Source organism: Phalacrocorax carbo, chromosome 4, assembly GCF_963921805.1.
Source record: "Phalacrocorax carbo chromosome 4, bPhaCar2.1, whole genome shotgun sequence".
NCBI lineage: Eukaryota > Metazoa > Chordata > Aves > Suliformes > Phalacrocoracidae > Phalacrocorax > Phalacrocorax carbo.
Window position 1 is genome coordinate 13,758,818 of NC_087516.1, and position 24,001 is coordinate 13,782,818.

Below are 24,001 nucleotides of genomic sequence, written 5' to 3' on the forward strand. Positions count from 1 at the left end.
GATTTTCCAATTCAAGGATAATTTTTTACCAACAAGCTGCATAGCCTCTAAGGTCAGAATATTGGATCTGCTCTTCTTCAGAACAAGTTAATTTAAAAATGATAGGTAGTTTTCAGTTCAGAATTAGTTTTTCTTATATAAAGGAGGGATGCATCTGGAAGAAACACCTTGGGGGGGAGAGGATTTTTCCTCAGAACAACATCATTATACACTGCCCACAGATACTTAATGTTTTAGCTGCTTTTCTTTAAACAATAATCACTTAACCGCACACAATACTTTAATGACAAATGCAATATAACAACTAAGTGCAGAGCTGTGTTCTTATAAATCTGGTTCAGTTACTATTGAAGTCTGTGCAAGTACTCCTGTGGACTTCACTGGGCATTGGCTGATGCTCTCTGTAAAGTGCAGTACAATATTTTGTGACCATTGTGACCATAGAGAAGAGTATTTTATGCCATTGTGGAAATATTCCAGGCCAGTGGCAAGTGTATTCACACATGTAAGCTCAAATGCCATTCAGTCCTTTTGCACAGTTAGTTTATCTGTTTCTTTATGACCTGTTGAGAAAATCACATATACATTACACATGCACATGCATACACACACAAATACACATGTTTTAATAGATATTTCATTCCTCCCTTTGCATTTACCCTTCTCCCCCATTGCATGCTTAAGATAAAAATCTCCATTCTGAAAGGACTGTCAGTATGAGACTTCTGAAGTTCTGCCTATATCGTTGGGGTAAGATTCAACTTTAAATGAGTAAAATCATGCAGGTGTCATTTTATAAGCAGGAGCTCATGGATACTATCAGTATGAATTTTGCAGGATAAGAACAAAATAGCCAAGAAACGTTTTTCCACTGGAAGCGCTATAAATGAATTTTACATGCCAGAAAAGTTGATGAGATTTTTAGATTAAAAAAAATATACAGTCTTTTAGACCAAACTCAACCAATCCCAAGCCCCAGAGCATCACCAACCATAAGCAGAGTTTCTCTACTCTTCCTGTACTCTAAGAAGATTAGGGCTTTTGCGGTTATTACCTATAAAATACAGTCTATGGAAGTCCACTTAAAAAACAAATGCCATCAACTTTGAGAAGGTTTGGGTTCAGACCCAAAATACTCTAAGTCATCACGTTCCATTTTTCCTGACGTCTACATATCCATACATTTTTTATAGTAAAAAAGGAAATGGCATACACGCTTTATGATTCCCCCTTCCTCCTTTATATAGGTAGTGGGTGAAGGAAAAAAAGGTTGGTTGGTTTGTTTGTTGTTGTTGGGTTTTTTTTAACAAATGGTGAAGATTTCTTAAAAAAAAAATAAAAGAATTTTTTGTTTACTGTGATTAGGGTAAAGTTTTCCTTTTTTAGATGGTGAATTGTTTATAATGTTCCAGTAAGAATCTGGCTTCTCGATGGCTGTGTTGCTGATGAGAGCTACTGGCAATAGAAGCTTTCTAACGCTCAACTGCTAGTTTATTAAAAGAATAATAGGAACAGATGTTTTCAATTCATAAAATGTATCAAGTAAATGGTACATCCACTTGTTATTTCAATTCCTTTGAATTTTAGTGAACTCATTTGGGGCTAGGTTTTTAAAGAGCTTAGCCCACTGTCGTCTTATTGTTCTCAATATAAACCGATGGAAGATGAACGTGTTTGAAACCCACAGCTTTTTATGCCTAAAGGGGAGCTGCTAACTACTGATGGCTCTAAAAATCTGGCCCATGTTTCTGATGAGTGAATACTAATCATTATAGAGGATTCATATATGCAATCTCTGAGTAATACCCTGCATGTGTCTGTGATTGTATATATGATGGCTTCTTAATTTACTATTGCACTAGGCATTTTAATTTAAATTATGCTAATAGTGCAGGATTAACTGTGGATTATGATTCTAGCATTTACCGTCATACAAACAGAAGAACCAGTTCTTTTGCTCCTACAGTCCTTTTTTCCCTTCTCATCCTGGTGTATAGTGATTTGTACTCAAGACTGGCCTCAGGTTTTGATGAGCTTTCTTGTTTAAGCTGATGCAATTGCGTAGGTGAAGAGAGTTGTTGAAAATTAGAGGAAAAAAAAAAAAAGACTGGATCTTTTTATCGTCTGATGACACATTTTTGTGGTGCTGAAATGATTTACTGAAGATGATGATTTGAATAGGCTCTTGCCAGCATTGCACAGTGAGCAGTTCTGGTTCTGGCTTCATTCCTCTGTGGTAGGACAGGCTACACATACTTTGCATTTGCAGTCTTGGCTCAAACAGTACTTGAGAAAACTAGTGCTAGGCTGTTACATTAAAACCCTCATAAAGGGTGAATAATAAATAATATATGCAACAGTACTGAGATGTTACATTGGTCCTTGCTAGAGGAAATAGCAGGAGGCCAATGCTGTTGCCACCTCTGGTACTGAAAAAAGCTTTGTGGCAGCCTGAGATTGCTCTTCTTGAAGCATAACCTCTCCAGAGATCTCCTCCACTCCTGAACTGCAGATGTGCTGGAAACACAAATTTGCCTCGTTATGTTTGCACTTGTTCCATTGTGTAGCAACCTCAGATTGTAATGGCATGCAGCCTGTTTGCATTAGTGACTTGCTGTTGAATTCATCTGTATTCTTTCAAATCCCTCATTTGTTGCCTTTTTTTTTTTTTTTTTTTTTCCTGGAGTTCTTGATATTTCTAATAGCTTTGAGTCATAGTAGCAGTCTAAAATTTGCCTTTTTTCTCTTTCCCTCCAGCTGATATTATTTCTACAGTTGAGTTCAACCACACTGGAGAACTGCTGGCTACTGGTGACAAGGGGGGTCGGGTTGTTATATTCCAAAGGGAACCTGAGGTATGTGAGTTACCAATGTAGTCCTTAACAGCTTGCTAAAACTTGGCTTTATTTTTAATACTTTAATGGAATCTAACTAACAAACTTGTTTATAGTCTCAAGATTCAATAAAACAAAATGTCACCCCTTTGGAGTGGAAGTAAAAGAGGGTAAGGATCTTTTACTCGGAAGTTTGCTGTCCCAAACAAGAATGCTTCAAAGCTCCAAAATTCTAAGCTAAGAAAAAAGAAGGTTGTTTTTGTTTTACTTCTACATTGCTTCAATAGCTTTTCCTGTTTGATGGAACCACTCTATTTAAAACAATGCCTTTGCTGTGATACCTTTATGTTTCACTTCTAAATTCAGTCCATCTGTAGTATCTTCTTTAGAAAGCTTTCCTGAATAATTGACATTTCAGAAAATCTGCATTTTATTAAATGTTGCATCAATACTTACAGGGAATTTCATTCCTGTAGAAGCAAATATGTCAATATCATGTCTTAAATGAGAAACTAGATTACACTTCCAGTATTTTTATATTTATAAGGCTGCTTATACACCTTTCCTAAGAGATGGAGATATATTGCCATCATAAACCACATGTTTTTGTTGTTCTTATTTTCCATAGAGTAAAAATGAGCCTTACAATCAGGGGGAGTACAATGTTTACAGCACTTTCCAGAGCCATGAACCTGAATTTGATTATTTGAAGAGCTTGGAGATAGAAGAAAAAATAAACAAAATCAAGTGGTTACCACAGCAAAATGCAGCTCACTCACTTTTATCAACAAATGGTAAGATAGATGAGAGTATATAGGACATACCAGTATTTTGCTCTTGCGCATTTTAGCGCTGACTGTATATATTTTTTCATTTTAATCTACTGTTTTAGTAATTCCCCCTTTCAGACTTTACCAAGACTGTCATACTGACTCTGGTATCTATTCTGTATTTTATTCATAGCTGTACGGTTTTCCCCATTGGTTATCCATAGACATTTAGAGAGCTATCCATTTTTGCTGTTAATGTGCAGTGCTATCCTGAAATAAATTTTGTGACAAAGGCGTCACCTTACTCAGCAGCTGTATTTCACTGGGGATTTAGAATTTTGTCTGCTGTATTTGTCATAACTTTTATTCTCTGTAGATGTGTAAATGATTGTAGGTGAGAGAGATGAATTTCTTTTCATTCATTATCATCAGAATGGTTTACTTAAGTTCTAAAGAATTACACAAATCTTTGGAAGGCAGTAGGAGTAATAATAGGATATTGATACTGAATCATCTTTCTAACATGCTTAAGGCCGATTGATTAAAAAAAAGTATTATTGCTAAGAGGGGATATGCAAAGAGGGGGAAGAAACTGAATGGAGCCTAACATGCACAGGTGTCATTTAGGAAACATTTGGACACCCACAACCTTTATTACTGCTGGTGATGCATGAGACAGAAATACCCGATTTTAAATCTTGGATCTCATTGTAATCAGAAAAGAAATTTTCTTGTAGAAGTTTGAGCATTATTGGGAATTGCTGATAGAAAAATAGCGTAATCTCACCTTTGGTAATTGATGCTTTAGGGCAAAGTTATTATTTCTACTAAAAATTTATAGCTATAAATAATATTTACAATAAATCACAGTAGATAGGAAATAATTTCATGTTTTGTAGTCTGTTTTCCTTAAAGTTGTCTTTTCACTTTTTGGGGACACTGTTGCAATATTTGAAACGAAACATACCTGTTATAGCTAGGTGATTTGTGCTAATTTAATGATTAGTCAGCTAATTATGAAGTTTGGAAGTTTACTTCTGCGCTTTTCCCTTGGTCAAAATATCCCTTCTATTTCAGATAACTTTAACTGAGAATGGCTTCTTCCAAGTACAGGGTGCAAAAGCAGACTATTAAAAGTAAACATCTCCCTTTTCATTTTAAAGGTTGTTTTTGGAAACACTGAGGAATACAGATGAGTCCTCAGATATGCTGCTTTTACAGTTGGCCTGAGAGACCTTTATAACAGTTTTCTGGCTGACATTAATATGGGACGGGAGAAAAGAAGAAATAATGAGCCTTAGCATTGCTGTGGGTTAATCCAGTTGCAGCGAACACTGAGCAAGCCTAGGACCTCGCAAAATATTTTAGCCTCTGTTTTTCTACTGTCTTAATTCTGGAGCATCCCGGCAGACCTCTTTATGGTGAGGAGAACAAAAGTGGTGTCCCTGGCATAGCCTTTGGATTTTGGCTTTGAAGTACAAAACATTTTTGTTTTGGAGTAGGATGGTTAGGAGCATTCCTAGCTTCCTGGCACAGCAGGGTTGAAGTCTGAAGATTCACCTCTTGGCATATTCTTAAAGATAGTTCTAACTTTATGACAGAAGGCCCATGCTGAGCTCCTTGCTGAATGTCTCACAGATTACCCGTGAGAAGTCATTGACAATGTATATCAATTCCATGCCTATAAAAAGGGATAACAGTGTTTTCCCTAACTTGTAGAGAATGAAGGCATTACCTGACACACATGCTCATATTGGGCAGGTTGTAGAAACATCTCAAGTACTGGTTTATATTTACTAATTTCTGAGCCTGATATTTTAATGCAATTTTTGATGTTTTGCTCTCTGGTAGTTTAGGATATACAGCACAGTTTTGGTCAGAAAAATGAGAACTGTGAAGCAACATCCTTTCTTTCCGCAGGCACAGGTGGACAGTGCCCATTGAGTTTGCTGGAAGGAGCATCCCTCTGTTAGGGAGCATGAGGGGAGAGTCCGTCTAAATCTCACCCTCAGTACGTGAGACTTGACAGGTTTGCACCCGCCCATATCTGTTTCTGTCCTTCTAAGGAAGACTTTTGTCTGAGGCTGTTCCTGCACAGGTCACCTCTCTCAGAGGGAATCTTGGTTCCTTTCCAGTTCACGCGTTACCAACAAATCATCAGCTAAGCTTTGATTGCAGTGTCTTAATTAATGGAGGCAGAAGGAAACCACCAAGGCTTTTGAATCTCACTGTTGATTTGCAGTGTTTGCAGTTAGCAAATTTCTGGTTTGCGCTGTAAACTGAACTGATTTTGTAGTATAATAATAAATTATTAGAATTCATTGGTATCTTTTGTACCAGAATATATCAGGGCCACTTTTGATGTGAGCTACATTGAGTAGATCAGAATTTGGCCCATACAGATCCTTTCATCTGAAGATTTCAGGCTGCTTACTAGACATTAGTTAATTAAACTTCACAACACCCTTGAGACTGTATGAATGCTGAACCTCACAGAGATGTTTCTAAATTTTGTGAAATAATAAGCATGCTTAGAACTTCTAGGAAGTTTTTAAAGTCCAGAAGCAGATAAAGAAGAAAACCAACATGTGATACCCTTAACTGCTAGAAAATAGTTTTCTTTCAGTAAAGGATAGGGTTATCAATAGCAGTCAAGTCCAACAATGGCAAATTATTTGGTTTTTTTCTTATAAGTCATTTTGCAATTACTCTATTTATAAATTTTAGTATAGATAAGCAGGAATAGGCTATTTACATGTAATAAAAATCCTCAGTATATGACATCTGTATTTTTAGTAATTAATTAACGTGACCAATAGAAATGAAATGTATTGAATATTTAAATGGAGCTTTTTAGTTGCAGATTGAACCAGTCTCTTGTTCTGTAGATTGATCAACTGTAAAATTTTTGTTGTTTGAATATTAGCATATCAATATCGTTAGGAGATGCATAATAGTAAAAACGCTCAGAGTAGTGGGGGGATTGATTTTGAAACAAAAGAGGTCAAAGTTAGAGTTGCTATAGAAATGCAAAGTGATTCATGAATTCATGTATCCTGCCTTTAAAATTATTTATACTAGCACTTGAGAGAAGTCTTTGGATCAGCCACAGTGGGGAAAGAATTATGTACTTGCTACTGCTTTGTACTTGGAGAAAAGAGGGTAAAAGGAAGAAAGTGGGATGAAATCAGAAATCATGCAGGAGCTGAGGTTAATGAAACCTGTGGTGGCAAATGAAGTGCAGAAGCTTTGGAAAGGCTCTGGCTGCTCCACCAACAGACAAGTGAAACAACCAGTAGAAGCTTGGGGACAGATATTTTGCAGAAGAGTTGGCATTGATCTTTTTTGCCTAGGGAGCCTTAGGGTTGGCAGTTTAGGTGTGTGACCAGAGCGGGAGTGGACGATCAACATTAGGGAAATCTGCAGTTTCAGCTACTACAAAACCAAGGACTAACTCCATCTGAAGTGTTTAAAACTTCTATTTGTTGGCTTCAAAGGTTCTTTGCTGAACAAGAGGCGTACTTTTTCTGTCATATGCTTCACCCATCGTGGAAAAGGGAGAGTTTAGATTTAATTTCATTCCATGTAAGGTTAGTAGGTTTTTCCCCCACTTCTCTCTCTTACCCTTACAACACAATTCTCTCAGGTTTTCTTCTCAGTTATTTCTCAGCTGCTTTCCCTTATAAGGGAGAAAAGTCTCATTTTCCACACACCCTTTCATTTGCTGGAGTTTCTGAATACACAATACACCACTGCCCATTCCCACAATGGGCCAGGCAGGTTATCATTGCTCTGCCTGTCTACTCCATGCTCTTCGTGTGCTGTAAACAGTAAGTAACCAAGAAAACTGGCTTTAATATCAAGATTATTTCCTTGCCACGTCAAATTGTCAAACTGAGCTTCAGCAGTGAGCATTGGGTGGTTTTGGTCTGTTTCACCTGCAAACTGCCAAGTTGGATATGAGAGCAGGATGTGCTCTACATGCTGTGCGTGGTCTGTCAGCTGCCAGGAACCTCTGACTCAGTTTGAAGGTATGGGATGCGCCTTATTAGTATTTTTCCTGTTACAACATTTTCTGGATGTGCAAAATTAAGTGACCCAGACAGTTTCATCATGGGACTTGTCTAAACCAAGGCATAGAAACTTCTTTAAGGAATATGTTGTGAAAGGTGAGTAACCACATTCAGAATTCCTATGCTGATAGTTGTTTCTTTTCTTTTAAAGATAAAACAATCAAGTTATGGAAAATTACTGAAAGAGATAAGAGACCAGAGGGGTACAACTTAAAAGATGAAGAAGGAAAACTTAAAGATCTTTCTACAGTAACATCACTGCAGGTAAGCTGCTCTCTTTCTCCAAAATCCAGTTGTTTCTCTATGCAGAAGGTAGCCATGGGTGCTAACTCAGTAAAGATTTAAAAGTGTACTTAATGCTAAGCATATATATGATTATTCTCATTGAAGTTTTAGCTGACTGATACGGTCTTGAATCTGTCACACATTTTCAAATCACAAATGCTTTATGATACAGTGACCAACACAAATATGTTTAGAGAGTTTATGTCAGTTTTATTCTTCCTGGTAAAATTCTCTCAGCCTGACTTAATGTTCTTTCACACAGGATTCTTTAGCCTTGTGTGCTGGAAGCATTCTACTTGTAATTAATATTAAACAGTGTCCTTGCCTCATTTAGAGCAACTGAGCTAAAGACAGTACACCAAATCTCAATCTCATCTTTATTTCAATAGTATAAAATAATTGTCTCCTATCTGAAGAGTTGCATTTCAGTAGTCTGTGCTCCAGTGAACGTGAGGTTCTGCATTGCTGAACAGATGCAGTCATGGAACTCATATAAGCATGTATGATAACGTAATAGATTTATGCTCTCACACATTAATGGCTAAATTCACTCCGGGTGTTTTGGCAAAGGAAGCGGCTAAAGGTTAGAACTGGAAAGCTATGTTGTATAGACGCCGGTATTTCTTTATTATTAAAAACAAACAACCCCCACCTCCAAAACAAGACAATATTGTCTGTTGTGATAAAAGCCTCCAAAGTGTAAGATGACTACATTAATGGAATATTTATTTGTTCTGTATGATTAGGCAAACAATACCGTTCCAGATTGCTTATAGTCTCAGAATTCAAGGGATGAGTGGACCATTGTTTTATTCCTTTAGTGGCAAGCTAAACTCAAAGCTTTAACTTCTCTGTGTTCCTCTTTAAACTACCTTGTGGATTGATGTATGATAGATTGTTTCCGGTGCATGTTCAACAGCATCGAATAGCCCCAATCATGGACAACAGCCATACAGTGTTTAATGCTTTACCAATAGGGAATAAATTGACAGTGTCTAGTTATTGAAGCATGACATTGAAGTGACACACAGGGAAATAATGAGGGCACAATGATGAGTGATAGTCTGTGGTCTTGGCTTTTCAGGAGTATGTGTGTAGGTACAGCATATCAATACACATGTTGGCTTTGTTTTCCAACACTTAATTTATTATGTTTTGCTGAGATTATAACCTTTTCACCACTTGACTTTTTTGAAAGAGACATAAGGTAGCAAAAGAAATACTGTGAGTTACAACTAATGCAAACTCTTTAGCAAAAGCAAAATACTATCACTGCTTGTCAGAGCCAGGCCCTCCTGCATATGTGGGACAGTGGCTCCTGCTGTGGGGCTGGCCTTTTCTGTGGCAGCTGCCAGTGCCTCCCTTTCCACAGTCCAGGCTTTCTATTGCTCTGCCTGCCTCTCCATGGCTCTCCTGTCTCTCATTTCCTCCTTGGCACGGATGGCCTTGCCCAGCAATTCATCCATGGGGAAATTCAGCTTGTGTACACTGTCAAGAAATTTTATAACATCACAGTCTTTGAGTGCTTGCTCTCCATTGAAAATCTCGTCATCCTAGCAAAAAATTATTTAAAATCTTACTCCTTTTCTGGTTTGTGTTTTGGTTTTTTTTGGCAGGTGCCTGTATTGAAACCTATGGATTTGATGGTAGAAGTCACTCCCCGGAGAATCTTTGCTAATGGTCACACCTATCATGTCAACTCAATATCCGTCAACAGTGACTGTGAGACATACATGTCAGCAGATGATCTCAGGATTAACCTCTGGCATTTAGCAATCACAGATAGGAGCTTCAGTATCCTTTATTGTGGTTCCTTGATCAGTGTTGATAGTGTTAGTGGGGCTTAAGAGAGCTGTTTTAAAACATTTTTCTGCAAATCTTAAAATATACCTTTACTTATCAGAATCTCTGCAGTATTTGTACCAGAAAATGCTTGGATATCATAAGAGACAGCTCAGAGGTTGCAGAAATCAGGGAATTTTATGTGAAAAAATAACAGTCTTGGAGTTGGTTAATGACAAATAAATAGGAAACTGATGCCAGCTGAATGGTAACTACCCACCTGACTAGACTATTCTATACTGTTATTTCGTGAAGGCATTTCACGCTGAGCTACTCCACCTTGTTTTACCAAAAGGTCAGTCCTTACCCTGACCGTGCCCCCTGTTTTCCATCATCCTGCTTCCCAGACCCTAATGCCCGAGTTGTGCACATTTTGGGGGTAAGGCTCAGCTGCTTTGTGTGAGCTGTTGTGTCTGTGGTTAATGCAGTCATTGCTGTATGAAGTGCTGGCATCATTCTGAAAGCTGTGTTGTGGGTTCATTCCAGTCATCTATGAGGCTGCCCCTTGCACTGCAACAGGGTGGCTTGGAGGAGGATCAAAAGAAAATGTAGCCAAGGAAAGTGATTCTCTGTGTTTTGCAAAACATGAAGGAATGAATAAGAGAAATAGGTTATGGGGCCAGCTCAGAATGTTGTGTTCCTTTAGTGATTCCTTTTTAAGTATTTCAGAAGGAGTTAGAAGAGTATTCCTCTGTGGATTTGTGTGAGGGACTATTAGACATCAAAGTGAAGTTGTCCTGCTGAGGGCAAATTCCTAAAAGAAAGCACCAATGTAACAGGGTGTTCTCCCTGTCTCTGGTGATTGTTTATTTTTCTAACTTCTTCCTTCACAGGCCAGATCACCTGTGGAACTTAACCCTTGCCTTGTTAATGTCACAGGAAACATTTTCATTAAATCAAACAGCCATTCACGTCCCTAAAAAACTGCCTTTGCAGGATCAAGTGACAGGTGCCTTTATCCTGGAGACTGTAGGGAATATCTCCCCAGTTTGTTTCCAAACTCATATTCTTTTCCTGTCTTTCACCTGTCTAGATTAAGCAAGCTAAATGGTTTCCTCTTTAATATGGCTGTTTATATAGGACCAATTTGTATGTGGTTCTTCCAGGTTCAGCTATGTCTGCCTTCGATACCCAAGCAACTATACTTCTATTCTTTAGTAAGAGAATAGAGTGGGAAAATTGTTTGCCAGCATGTCTATATGGAGTAGCAGCATGGCTCCTGACAGTGTCCTCCTTACGGTAGCTTCACCCTTCAGTCTTATCTCTGTCTTGGACACTTATACATCTGTACATCTGTGTATGATAACCAAATCACATTCCAGAATACTTTTGCAAGACAAGTCTTTGCTTTTGGCAATCCCCTTTATTGCATTAAAAGCTGTCTCTGGATTGCCAAGAGAAATGTTTCTGACAAGTTTTAAAAAAAACCAAATAAGTAGTTACGATATTAAGTCATTTGCATTGCTGAGAGCATACTGACAGAAATATCAGCCCCAAATGAATTTTTAAACCCCAAATGTTTGTAATCCTGGAAAAAGACTTACTATGGGACTGTTGATACAATCAGAGCAAAAGTATTGTGAGTATGGTAGTGTAAAATAATTAGCATTTATGCAGGGCATTGATATATATATATGTCTACTTTTTTGTGGATGAGAAAATTGAGGCAGAAAATTTAAAGAAATTGCTTACGAAAACTACACATTTCATAGCCCTGATTAACATTTCATTCGCCCTTAGTATGAAAATACTTGTATGCAGGCATCAGAAGCACTTGGCCTCCAATTATGTTTCAAATTCCAGTGATATACTAGTAAAGAGCTGAAAAATAGACTTAGACTTATGATCATAACTACTACTATACATCTTGATCAAACAGTATGGATAGCAAGATTATTTAAGATTGAATAACTGTTTAGGATGTTATTGCTTCTACTCCTGCATGTTCAACTGCTATATTTGGTGACAGCTGCGCAGACTCTGTCTCAAGCATTAGCACACTCCTGTCATTGAATATTTACTGATAAAAAGTGGTTTAGAGTTTCTGATTGTATCATTGCTTTAACTCTTAAAACATGATACAGCTTATAGCAGCATGCTCAATTTCTGAGCATGTTCTAAGAGTGATGATAAGTGTGTTTCTGAGTTTTAGGACAGGAAACTTTTCCTGTATCTGCATGTCTTTCGATACTTATGTGGATGCCTTTGGGATAACTGTATTTCTATCCTGGATTGGGATACAGATATTGCTGCTTGTTTTATATACGCGTGAATGAACATCTGGGAGGACTGTGATGAGAGAGTTTAGGCATTGGTAGGAGAACACTATGTAAAGGGATGATCGATGCTGACCATGGTGGCAGCAGATTGACTTCTGTGGCTGGATACCAGTACGTATTCCAGAGAGCAGACCGAGTTAAATAGACTGTATCCACTTCTGTTTCAGGCAATATAAGCTGTGTCTGTACTCAGTTGTTCAAACCAGATCATCATGCAGATTACTTTTACTTAATTATTTCATAAACAGAAAAGTTGAGATAGGTGTTCCAAAAGAAGGTGAGATAGTTACAGAATATCGCTTATTTGGGGGAATTAACTGAGAGACTGCAATAACTGGAAGAAGGGGATGAGTAAGTTAAACTTGCATCAGCCTTTCCACAGGTATCTTTCTGTCCATATAGAGCCCTGTAAGTCCTTGTAAAATTGCGGGGGCATGTTTTCCACTAGATTTCAACATCTGTCCCATCTGTCCTACAGAAAACGCAGTTACATAAAACTCCACTGGAAGTAGATGAGCTTCTGGTAAAAACATTGGGTGTGCTGGTTGCAGTTAGGACTAGACATACTAAGATGAAAAAATTCTGCCAAGCAAATAGTTTAAATTATAAATGAATGTTGCTGGGCTTGGTGCCTTCTGTAGCACACTTAGGGGGACAGGCAGGAGGTGGCTCAGGCAGTTTTAAAAATGTTTGCTTCACGTCTTTTTACTAGATTCAAAATGGAGATGAAGCATCTTGCTGTTTTACATGCAAGGCTTGATTCCTTGAAATTCATGTTTAAAACAATAAATAGAAAATGTTTTGTTTTGAAGTGGCATTTGTTAATAAGGAATCTGGCAGTGATATGTATTTGTCTTTCTACTTTCCCTCAAAGGCAGCACTGCTACACACATTGAACTATGATCTGTTTATCCAAGAGGCTGGCTGTGACAGTGACACAAACAACAAATACAGTGGTAGAGTTTCTGGACATTCAACTCATGTTTGAACACCTTTACAAATTGCATGGGAAACATTGGAGAAAGAATTGGTTAGTAGCAGAATGCTAGGGTGTTTTTCAAGTGAAGTGCTACATCTTGTAGAATTCTATTTGAGAACAGTTGGGTTATAATCATTATTTTAGCAGTTCAACAAATCACAGAGAATTGTTCATTTCTTTAAAAATTAAAAACAAAGCCATGCACATCTTAATTCTTTTTCTTTTGGAAAATATTTTAAATCAGCTTTTCAGAATTTGACCCGAATATTTGCCTTAGGTAAAGCCTTAGGCAAATGGAATACAATTAGTGGTTTTCTGGTTTGCTTTTGTATTAGCATAAACACCTACTAGGGTAAAAAGAGACAAGTGAGTTTTATGCTGTAGCTGTGTACATTTTCATGAGGAATCTGCAACACTTCTATACATTGCTTCCCACTTGCAAGCAGATTTGCTCAGTATTGTTTGGGCAGCAGGTGAGACAAAAGGAATGGGGAAGGTCAGCTGGTAAATAATTGCACATAAGAGGCTTTTCTTTGCTAAAGGGTTTAATGTGTTTGGTTGTGTTATGGAGAATGAGAGTCAGTATCCTTAATTATGGGTGATACTCTTCACTGGAAAGGAAGTGAGGAAAGGTTGCTATATTTGTTAATGTTTGGTCTGAAATGGCTTAGCAGTGTTGCCCATAGCTTAGGTCTTTAGGTAAGTCATCTTGGGTGTAGTGAATGAGAAAACAGGCCTGCTGGAAGCATACTGATAAGTCTTACTTCACATCAGCAGCAATCTTTGGACTATCTAGCTGTACTAAATATTCTTTATGAGAATGTATTTGGATGGCTCACAGAACTACGTAGCTCATAGCACTTGAACTCCCTTCATTTCCTGGTAGCACACTATTTCACTCTAGAGGCTGTCATGGCATTGCTATGGAAACAACATCACCGTTTCCAGCATGTACTCATCTTGAGACTCATCTTGACTAAAATACTCAGATCAATATAGTCCAGTGTTATCCTGTTTTAATAAAAAATTCCTTCTTCTGTGTCCCAAAAGGGTTACGCTAATTAGCAGATCACCATAGGGCCTTCTTATAGTCTAATGTATTCCAGTATTTGAAGCATATCATGGGTAGTCAGATCGTTAGGCACCGTATCTTGGGCAATTTACTTTAGAAGTAAACAGCAACAAAAAAGAAATTAAATAGAAAAAACAAAATGACATGGTACACTGATGGAGAGCAAGCCTGTGGCAGCCCATTGTGAACCCGAATATAATGCATATATAGGATATATATAGTGCTCTGGGAGCAGCCCCTAGGCTGGGGAAGATACCTAGCCTTACAAAATTCCTGTTACCTGCCTCAGTGCTTGCTAAGCATTTGAATGCTAAACAGGAAGCAAATTTGCAGCATTTTCTTGGCATTTGTGGAGCTGTAAGCTGGCCAGTTTATGCCCTTGAGTGAGATAAGGTTGTTTCTATGAAAATTCCTCAGCCAGGATGACTGTGCACAAGGATGCATTTTCTGCGTGCTCAACAAAATGCCTTTACTGCGTGAGAACCTGCTGCCACCCCCACCCGCAGCAGTGTTTTCCTCAAGCATACTCTCTTTGGGGAGATGGCAGACATTATTTCTCTTGAGAGCTCTGGGTAATACATTTTAGCACTGCCTATTCTATCAAGACAGATTCTGCCAATCTGTATCATGTATATAAAAGGTATATATTATACCATGGAGTCATATTCTGAGTTGCTGCTAGCAACATCTAAGTAGCTTTTCCTCAAATCCGTGTTGTTCTTTTATTCTTTACTTCCCAGAGACTCTCCTTTTTCCACGTGTGCTGTCTCTGCCTCTCTCTCCTTTAAAGAATGAAGATGTCTGCAAAGCTGAAATCAGATCTTTAAGTTAGAAGTAGAGGATTGTGGAGGTACTATATACCCTGTTTTCATGGTTTGGTGTAACTGTTGAGAAATGGTTGCTTTGCTTTTCTAATTAAAACACTCCCACATGAGCAAGTGAGGGGAAAACACTATTTGCAACAAGCTGATTAGATTCTGGATTGATGTAATGCACTCTTTAGTCCCCCGTTTTTTTCAGCAGGGGAATACTGGCCTTCTAGTAAAAATAAGAGTTGACAGTAGTAAAAATAAAGATTTTGTCACCTAACTCACATCTGAGTACTGTCAACCAGAGGTTTTCTGTACATTTTGATAAATGTTGAATTGTACTCTATTTGAGGTAAACTACTAGAAATGCTGACTATGGGCTCCAGTGCCCTATCTTGCAAAGCCATGGGGAAGAACAATATGTAGGGAAAAAGGATAAAAAAGAAGAAATTCTGTTGGATGAAAGTTGTGAATACATGAAGTTCACACCAAGTATCAACACTTAACTATTAGGTTTTTTGCTGCATTGCCTTTTCGCATTTGCTGATAATTACGTTGTAAACTGGTCACGATAGAGATCTTTCCTTCTCTGTGTTACTGAAGTGCTTGACGTACTTTAACACAATTAAATACTTTGCAGTAAAAATATTTTTAAATAGTTGTAATAAAATTTTGAGGTTACTTAGTGTTAGCCCCACTTTATACCCAGTTAAACAAAAACCCTTACAGCCAAAGAGATTTGCTGGAATTTCAACCCAGAATCAGAATTTGCCCAGTGAGATCCCTTCCACTTTCCATTACTTCCATACATACTCTAATTCAGTGTTAGATAAAGTGGCAAAGGGTTCAGGAGAGACAAATCCTGTAAAAAAAGTAACAGAGATGAAGAAATGGTAGGAAAATGGTTTTGTTTTGGAAAAATATAAGTCAGTGTATCTTTGCTCCATAGAGATCTGTTAACTGCCAGATTAACTACAATGGGATGGAATTTCACTGAGCATCAACAGAGATTTTTTGCTATGGACCAGTTGCTTTAATGGACAGAGAAAAATTATTTAGTGTTTTTTAAAAAATACATGACAATTCTAGCCTTGCAAAACGTAATCAGAAGCAAAAACTTTGTTTTCCACTGAAATCAATCTTTACATTGCCAATGCTTAGCATTTAGTTATTTGTTGATGAATTTAGGGAAAGGGTTGTAGTACCTAAGCCTACTTATCTCTCCCAAGAATTTTCTGCTTAAGTTACTCTTATCTGAAGCAGTGGAACAGTTTTTCATTTGAAAAATTACTATACTAGATGGTAATTCATAAATATCCATTTAGCAATTATTAGAAATTAATTTCAGGTTGCTTTTAAGTGATCTGATTTTCAAAGCTCTGCAAATGGCAGTTTCCATCGAATTTGCCTGTTAACTTTTGGGTTTGAGACCTTTCAGCGTAGAGTATCTGTATGTTTTGAAATTACCTATGCAACTGTAGATACCAAATTACCTGGTAACTTGAGGATCATTTACACTGGTGTAGTTCAGTATTTAGTTTTACTAAGATGTAATTAATAAATTGGCAGCAGATACTGTAGTTCTTATTCATAATGCTGAATATTTCTGTGTCAGCAAAGCACCATAGGTATGAGTGGCAACAGATCATAGGTCATATACTGAGGCTCAGGAATAGGAACAAGCTCCAGCGTAAAGCTTATAAAGTGCTGCTAATGGGACAGCGAGAAAGTGCTGCCCTGTATACATATGATGGTGATTAGCGGTACTTAAGAGAATTATTGAAATCACGAAAAATAGTCCCTCATTTCTGGAAAGATTCTTCGCATTAAATAGTATAAGCAATTCATGCTGTCTTTTTCAGATGCCCCAAAAACTAAAGGATAAAGTTCTGTTTTGTAGGGAGGCCTGAGATGTCTTTCTGACTAGAGTTTTCATGCTTTTTCCATACTGACTTAAAGCTTAACAAATACTTCAAGTTTATAAATGGTTGCCCGAGTTGGGCTCTTCCATACAGTATTTTTGGGCTTTTTCAGTTAGTATTGTAGACCTGGAAAAGCAAGTATGACTATACTATTTGATCTAACTACAGTAGTTATTGAAGAGGAAAAAGGATGTTTTGCTACTGTCAAGGTAAAGTGCATATACGCTAAAGTGCTGACCCACCCAAATTCTGATATTCTCCTTCTCTTTTCCTCTTGGTGTGCTTATCCAGAAATAAATCCTTGATTGCATGAAAGTAAAAAACCCTGTGCTTTCTTTACTGGGAGGGGGAGGATTTCCTCATTGAGCTGAGAAGTTCACAAATAATGGTATCTGAAATAAACCCCACTGGAAATCAGGACACAGATTTGTAGTCAGGTGGGTTTAGAATAGCTTGAATTTCCAAATATCAAGTTTATGCATCATCCTAGGAGTGACTGAAGGCGACTGGACCGTTGTTAGCCAACGTAAATTTAAAGTAAATTTAATCAGTATTTTTCGAGACAAAAAAGGTATAGTGAAATGCATTTTGGCCTCTTTTTTTTCATGCATCAATTTGCATTTACTTGATATGATGTTTGTAACATTAAGCCGCAAACTGTGCTGGTTTAAACAAAGTAGAGTAACCACTTTATTTATGTTAAAATATTAACTACGTACCACCTTACCTATGTGTAAAGCAAAGCTAATCAGAGTTCCAATGTCAAAATTGTGTATGCATTGTAAAAAGAATATTTTAGTATAGATTAAACTGGAGAAAGATAGCTCTTAACAGAATAAAACCCAATCATCATTTTAATGGAGCTGTTAAGCAGTATTACTAGATATCAATGATCATATAAAGCCTGATTTTTCTTTAAACTGTTTTAGATTCTGCAAGGGTCCATCGTAATCAGATATGTAATGCTAGGTAAATAATAATTAAGAAGAATATAAAAGGAGGAAGGAATTCTCTGACTGCTAGACTGGGGACCATGCTGGCTCTGTGGGTGTGTAATTAAACAGTGCATCAGGCACCTGTTCTTTGTAACCACTGTAGTCAAACAAGGCATAAAGTAAAGAATTTTAAGCTTTAAACAAAATATCTCATGTGACCACCAGAATAAGGATTTTAGAAATGTGGTACCTGGGAAAGTCCTTAGTGTGTGTTCTTGCTGCCTGTTAGGAAAATGCAGTAGAGATTCTTTTGCTAAAATCACACCAGAAATGTTTTTAGTGTCAGTTGAGGAATAAAATTAGTAAGTATGTAAACATGTGTAACTGTAAGTTGTCATCTTCTCTGAACTGTATAGAATCCCAGTAGTAAACGGAGCCTTTCATGAACTCTCAACAGACTCATTTGTAAGAAAAATTCTGTGTGTCCCTAGTGCAAAGTGCCAAGAGAGAACTACATTTCTAGGATCACCTAAAGGACTTTGTCTTGTAGACACTAACATAGATACAGTTTCTACAACAAATGTTGAACTGGTTGTTCCCCTTCTGTTGAGGTAAAACTATGTCCAGTTTGGACACATCATTATTTCTGATGTGGTCATCGCCTATTGTGGAATATCCTAATTGAGTACAGTTTTTAAGCTTTTCAGAGCAGGAACAGTTGTGTGTTTATATGTTATCTTGTGCTAATTACACTCTTTACAACTAACTGCTGTAATTCAAATACTAGATAATCATAGAACCATAGAATCATTAAGGTTGGAAAAGACCTCTAGGATCATCAAGTCCAACCATATTAGATAATAATTATAGCAGTAAGGCTGTGTGAGTAGGGAGTATAAGGACCTTAAGGACGATTTGTTTTCAAGAAATACAGAGAAGTCTCAGCATCTTTTAGGAGACTAAGTCCAGATTAAGGGAGCTCTGAAAACCATGAATAAATTTGAAAAAGTGGTCTTTCAAGACTTTTGTTTGGTTTTGTTTCTTGCCAGAGGATACTTTATGATCCTTGTCAGAAGCAATTGCTTTTTAACTATTCTCATCACCTTAAATTGACTCCTATCTCAGGAATTTGACTATCAGCCGGTCAGAGAGAATTGGATGACAGAGCACATCTGGTAGATAAAGGAGCGGTATCAGGGCTAGTTAAACAGTATTTTAGCATTGAATCACTGGCTGAGACCCTCCTGCCATACAGCTGAAATGTACAGTGAAGCAAAAGCAAACAATACGTGGCTGGAGTGTCAGATATCAGTGTCTTCAGGGCATGGAATAGACCTGTGAAAACATTCCCTATCTTGCAGTCCTCCAAAAATAAATAAATTGGAAGAGTTGAGCCTGGCTGTGGTAAACTAATTATAGCTGAGGCCTTTGCATTCTTGGCAAAGACCAGTCTCTCCCTCTTTCTGGAGCTGCTTTTAAAGAAGTTAATTTAACGTGATTTGAGCATAGCTATAGCCTTGGGATAATTAGTGCACTGCAGATTTATTGGTTAATAAAAATATTAATTTGTTAATCAGAACACATAATTTTTCTTACTTATCACTCCTGTCCATGCACAACTTGAATGAATAAGTATGTGATTATGTTATCCTTTTAATGGATTTCTTTATCTAACCCTCTGTCTTGTCTAATACAGTTGTTGCCAAATAGAGTCCCATACCCGTTCTTTAGTTGCTGCATAGGTAAGGCAAAACATCAAAATACTCTTGGTTTTTAAAACTATAGAGTGAATTGCAAAAAGGAAAAAGAAAATTGACTGGAGTTGCAGCAAATGATAAAGAACAGTGTGAAATCCTGAGCCCGCAAAAGCCATTTCAGAACTCTTTAATAGTACATTAAAGAACAGCACTGAGATTTCACTGTATTCATGTGTTTGTAGAGTGATATAGGCAGCGCAACTACAGGAGGCAGTCAGAATTCTACAGTAGATGCAAAGATGTCTTTTCACAGATCTCCATAGAGCCAATTGCTTTCCAATTTAATTGGGACTGTTATTCTTCTGATTGTAGCATACAAGTTACCGTTTTGTACTAGGAATGCCCTTTAAAATACCATTATCCTAAGCTTTCTCAAGTCTATTGCTATTGAAGAGAGAAAGAACACTTAGTAGAGCTGAAATGAATGTTAGGATCAGCAACCAGATTTCCTTTTTTACCCTGGTGTTTTATTCCATTAGAATTTCCAGGTTTTACCCAGAATCTGAGATCCTTAGCAAAGAGGGACTTGGGAAATACAGCAAGGAATATTAAGTTACAGATAAAGGGTCACATCACAGAGCTGATACTCAGCTAAGTAGCTCTCATATTTTAATGTGATGTGGCTGCAGTCAATGAAGTTATTCCTGTGGAAATGGGTAGCAGGATTCAGTTCAAGATTTATTGTCTTACTAATTTTATTTCCTCAGTTGATGAGTTTTAATCAGTATGGTGTCATTGTGCAAGCTTCTAAATTGCATGCTTCTGTTTCCCTCTGGATTAATTTCTCATTGAAGCATTTTAAAAATGAGCCATTCTCTATTGTCACAGGTGCAGGTGGTGTATCCAACTCGAAAAACATGTATTATGAATTTATTGAAAGTTGGACAAAAAAACCATTTACACAGTTCTAGGTACAATTATACAAAAAGATAATGTATAAATAATTTAATCTGCTCTGCCAGAGGGGAGAATTCTCTTAAATGAGTCTAATTGTTCTTGTTCCCATGTGAGTTTGGACTTGAAATTAACCTTGCAAAGCACAATCTTTTGCAGAGTATTAACATAAAGAAGAAGAAAATATAACTTGTTTGCTCATTGGCTAAAATCTTTTAGCTTGAAGAGTATTCCATACAAGAACGGAGATGTCATAAAAATGCTCACATGGTCATCTGAGGTTTGTAAAGCTTGCAGTCTGTACCTCAGTGTTCTGTTTGAGTCTTTAAAACCTGAGACCATGGAAGCTTTTCTCACTATTGAAGTAGCCAGGGTACTTCTCACTAATGCAGACATTTCTCTCTTTTCTGTTGTCATAATACACACTGGCAAGGACTGCGCTTTAGTAGAGCCATTGCACGTGAAACTGCAATCGTGAAGGGAGGTCGCTTTTAGGGTCTTTGGAATAAAAATGCTCTGTAAATAAAGGCAGTATTAACTTTAACAAAGTTACACCACCAGAATTAACAATAAGTCTATTTTGACTGTTTTCATTCTGACTTCATATGTCTGGAATCAATATTCTCAAAGCACATCAAGCAAACAAACAGGCGTACAGGGGTGAATATTGAACCCCTTTGCCTTGGAGAATAACCTCAGTGTTTCAAACTCCTGGAATCCCTATTTCTCTGCAGTGCCTAGAGACCAAGCTGATGTGCATTTTTGTAAACCCTTTCACATAAATTAAGCAACTAGATAATAAGCCCTGCCAAAAGGCTTTAATCCAGTGTCTTATATAATTTAACATAGATGATTTGGAAAACTTTCACTCTGGAGTTTCTCATGAGAGCTGAATCTGCTCCTCATTTTCATTTTCACATTGCTCATGTTCAGGGATTTCTTGGGAGTGCAAAGTTAGTAGCAGGCAGAAATATCAGTATAAATTCTGAATGGAAGCCTTTATTAGTATTTTTAAAGTACCTATTTTTCCAGAAGCATTTGGGTATTTTTGAAGATAGTTTTATTTGACTACTTGCATAACAAAAATGCAGGGAAAGGGGGAGCGTTATGCTCTAGAAGGCACCTCTAGCTAGCTAACTTTTGCAGACTTTAATCCTTTGTGAGTTGAATTGCAACTTCAGTTAAAATGTGGAATTATTCTGCTCTACTGGGGTACCAATACTGCTGTGTGTGGTTTTCTGCAAGGTATATGGAAGAATAAATCGCATGTAGGGAAAGAAAAATTATCACCAAGATGCTCTAAAGAGTCTATACCCTCCATCTGGAAGTTCTGTTTCTAATAGGCAAATCCTCCTCAGCTGCATGCGATTTTAATAATTATAGAGGAGGAATTTCTCAATGGTATTACCTGTTGGTGCATGGGTTATTCATTAAAAAAAAAAAAAGACATTTTATCTCTTCTTTCCTGTCAGTTATGTGGGAAACAATCCCAGGACTGGATTTAGCAAACCAAGGAGATCCCTCTCAGTTCTCTTTTAAACATCTCATTGATTTCAGGAAAGCATGTTTGTGAATGATGAGATTATATTAATTTAGTTTATAACTTGTCCTTTCCTTATGATGTTGAAGTTGCACTCTTTTCTTGGAACTCTTGCTACTGTGTGATACATGGTGCCACTTATCGTACTACAAAGAGTACTGCCAAAGAGAAGCTGAGCTAGGTGACTTAATAGGTCTCTTCTACCTACTAATAATTTATATGTACCTGAGGCTCTTCTGGTATTTAATATGTTCCAAATGTAACATTAAGCATCCCACAATAGTTTCAGACAAATCACAATTAATTAATATGCAAATATATCAACCTAATATGACTTCTCAGCCTTTTGGTGATTGAGTCCTGTACACAGAAAAATGCAGATGTGCATTTACAAAGACAGGGCTTCCTCTGTTGACTCATTCACTTAATTTTGCTCTCAGCTGTGTATATGCAGATAATTACTTATTTGCTCTTGAAAATTTGAACGTACATATGGTTGTGGCTAAAGCAGGCTTGTGACTGTGTCTACAGATGAAAGTGTGGCTATTCTGTTCTAAAAAACAAGTCAAAAAATCAGTTCTTAAATAAATGAAAATTTTCCAGTATCTACTTCTAAATTTATTATTCTCTAAGTAAATTGAGGGTTGCTATGTGTATGAACAGGCCTATCTATGAGGAAGTTTGGACATGACTTGCACCATTTTAAATACTGTCTTTCCTAGCAGTGCTATTCTACGGTTCTCTGCCTTCAGTGCTTATTCAAATGTTGCAGCTACTCCATACGCAGTTTGTCTTATATATTAGATTTGTTTTTCTTCAACTCACATACAGCAAAGTCAGTGATGCTTACTGAATGTACGTCAATAAAAGCAATTTCCTAAAATTTTACTAAGTACCTGTAAAATACATTTATTCTTTCTTCAAGTAATATTTGTGTAATGCAGACTTGGGGCTTTATTGCTGCTTTCTGATTTTATTCTACCAACATAATAGGAATGCAAAGTAATTCTGATGTTACAAAGATCAGAATGAGATCTCTCAAATTCAGAATAAGTCCTTGGACTGGTCTGCATTCTCTGGAAAAAATTCCAAAAGACAAGTGTAATAATAACAAAAGAACCTCTCAAAACCAACTAACCAAGAAAATAACTCAGTGAATACTCACATGTCTGGAGTATTAGAATCATAGAATCACAGAATACCCTGAGCTGGAAGGGACCCACAAGGATCGTCAAGTCCTACTCCTGTCCCTGCACAGGACAACCCCAAATTCACACCATGTCTCTGAGGGTGTTGTCCAAGTGCTTCTTGAATATCATCAGGCTTGGTGCTGTGACTGCCTCCCTGGGGAGCCTGTTCCAGGGCTCCACCACCCTCTGGGGGAAAAACCTTTCCCTAATATCCAGCCTAACCCTCCCCTGGCACATCTTCCTGCCCTTCCCTCGGGTCCTATCGTTGGTGGCCAGAGAGCAGAGATCAGCGCCTGCCCCTCCTCCTCCCCTTGTGAGGAAGCTGCAGACCGCGATGAGGCCTGCCCTCAGCCTCCTCTTCTCCAGGCTGAACAAACCAAGTGACTTTAGCTGCTCCTCATACAGTTTCCCCTCTAAACCCTTCACCAACCTTGTGGCCCTGCTCTGGACACTCTCTAGCAGCTTTATATCCTTACTGTCCTGTGGCGCCCAGAACTGCCCCCAGCACTCGAGGTGAGGCCGCACCAGGGCAGAGCAGGGCGGGACAATCCCCTCCCTCGGCCGGCTGCAATGCAGGGCTTGATGCAGGCCAGGGCTCGGTTGGCCCTCTTGGCTGCCAGGGCACACTGTTGGCTCATGTTCAGCTTGCATCGACCAGAACCCCCAGGTCCCTCTCTGCAGGGCTGCTCTCCAGCCTCTTGTTCCTCAGGCTGTCTGTACATCCAGGGTTGCTGTGCCCCAATCCGGGCACTTGCAAAATCCGGCACTTGCCCTTGTTAAACGTCATACAGTTGGTGATTGCCCAGTTCTCCAGCCTGTC

At 37.9% G+C, this 24,001-nt stretch overlaps 1 protein-coding gene across 7 annotated transcripts in view; it reads left to right on the forward strand.

The window, feature by feature from the left end:
- PPP2R2C (protein phosphatase 2 regulatory subunit Bgamma) overlaps positions 1-24,001 on the forward strand; it is a 203,731-nt gene that overhangs the window by 139,273 nt on the left and 40,457 nt on the right. For all 7 annotated transcript variants that reach the window (XM_064449100.1, XM_064449103.1, XM_064449102.1 and 4 more), the window contains 4 exons: positions 2,758-2,855; positions 3,463-3,628; positions 7,829-7,941; positions 9,579-9,756. In XM_064449100.1, coding sequence (XP_064305170.1) covers positions 2,758-2,855; positions 3,463-3,628; positions 7,829-7,941; positions 9,579-9,756 — 555 coding nt within the window. The remainder of the gene's footprint in view (positions 1-2,757; positions 2,856-3,462; positions 3,629-7,828; positions 7,942-9,578; positions 9,757-24,001) is intronic.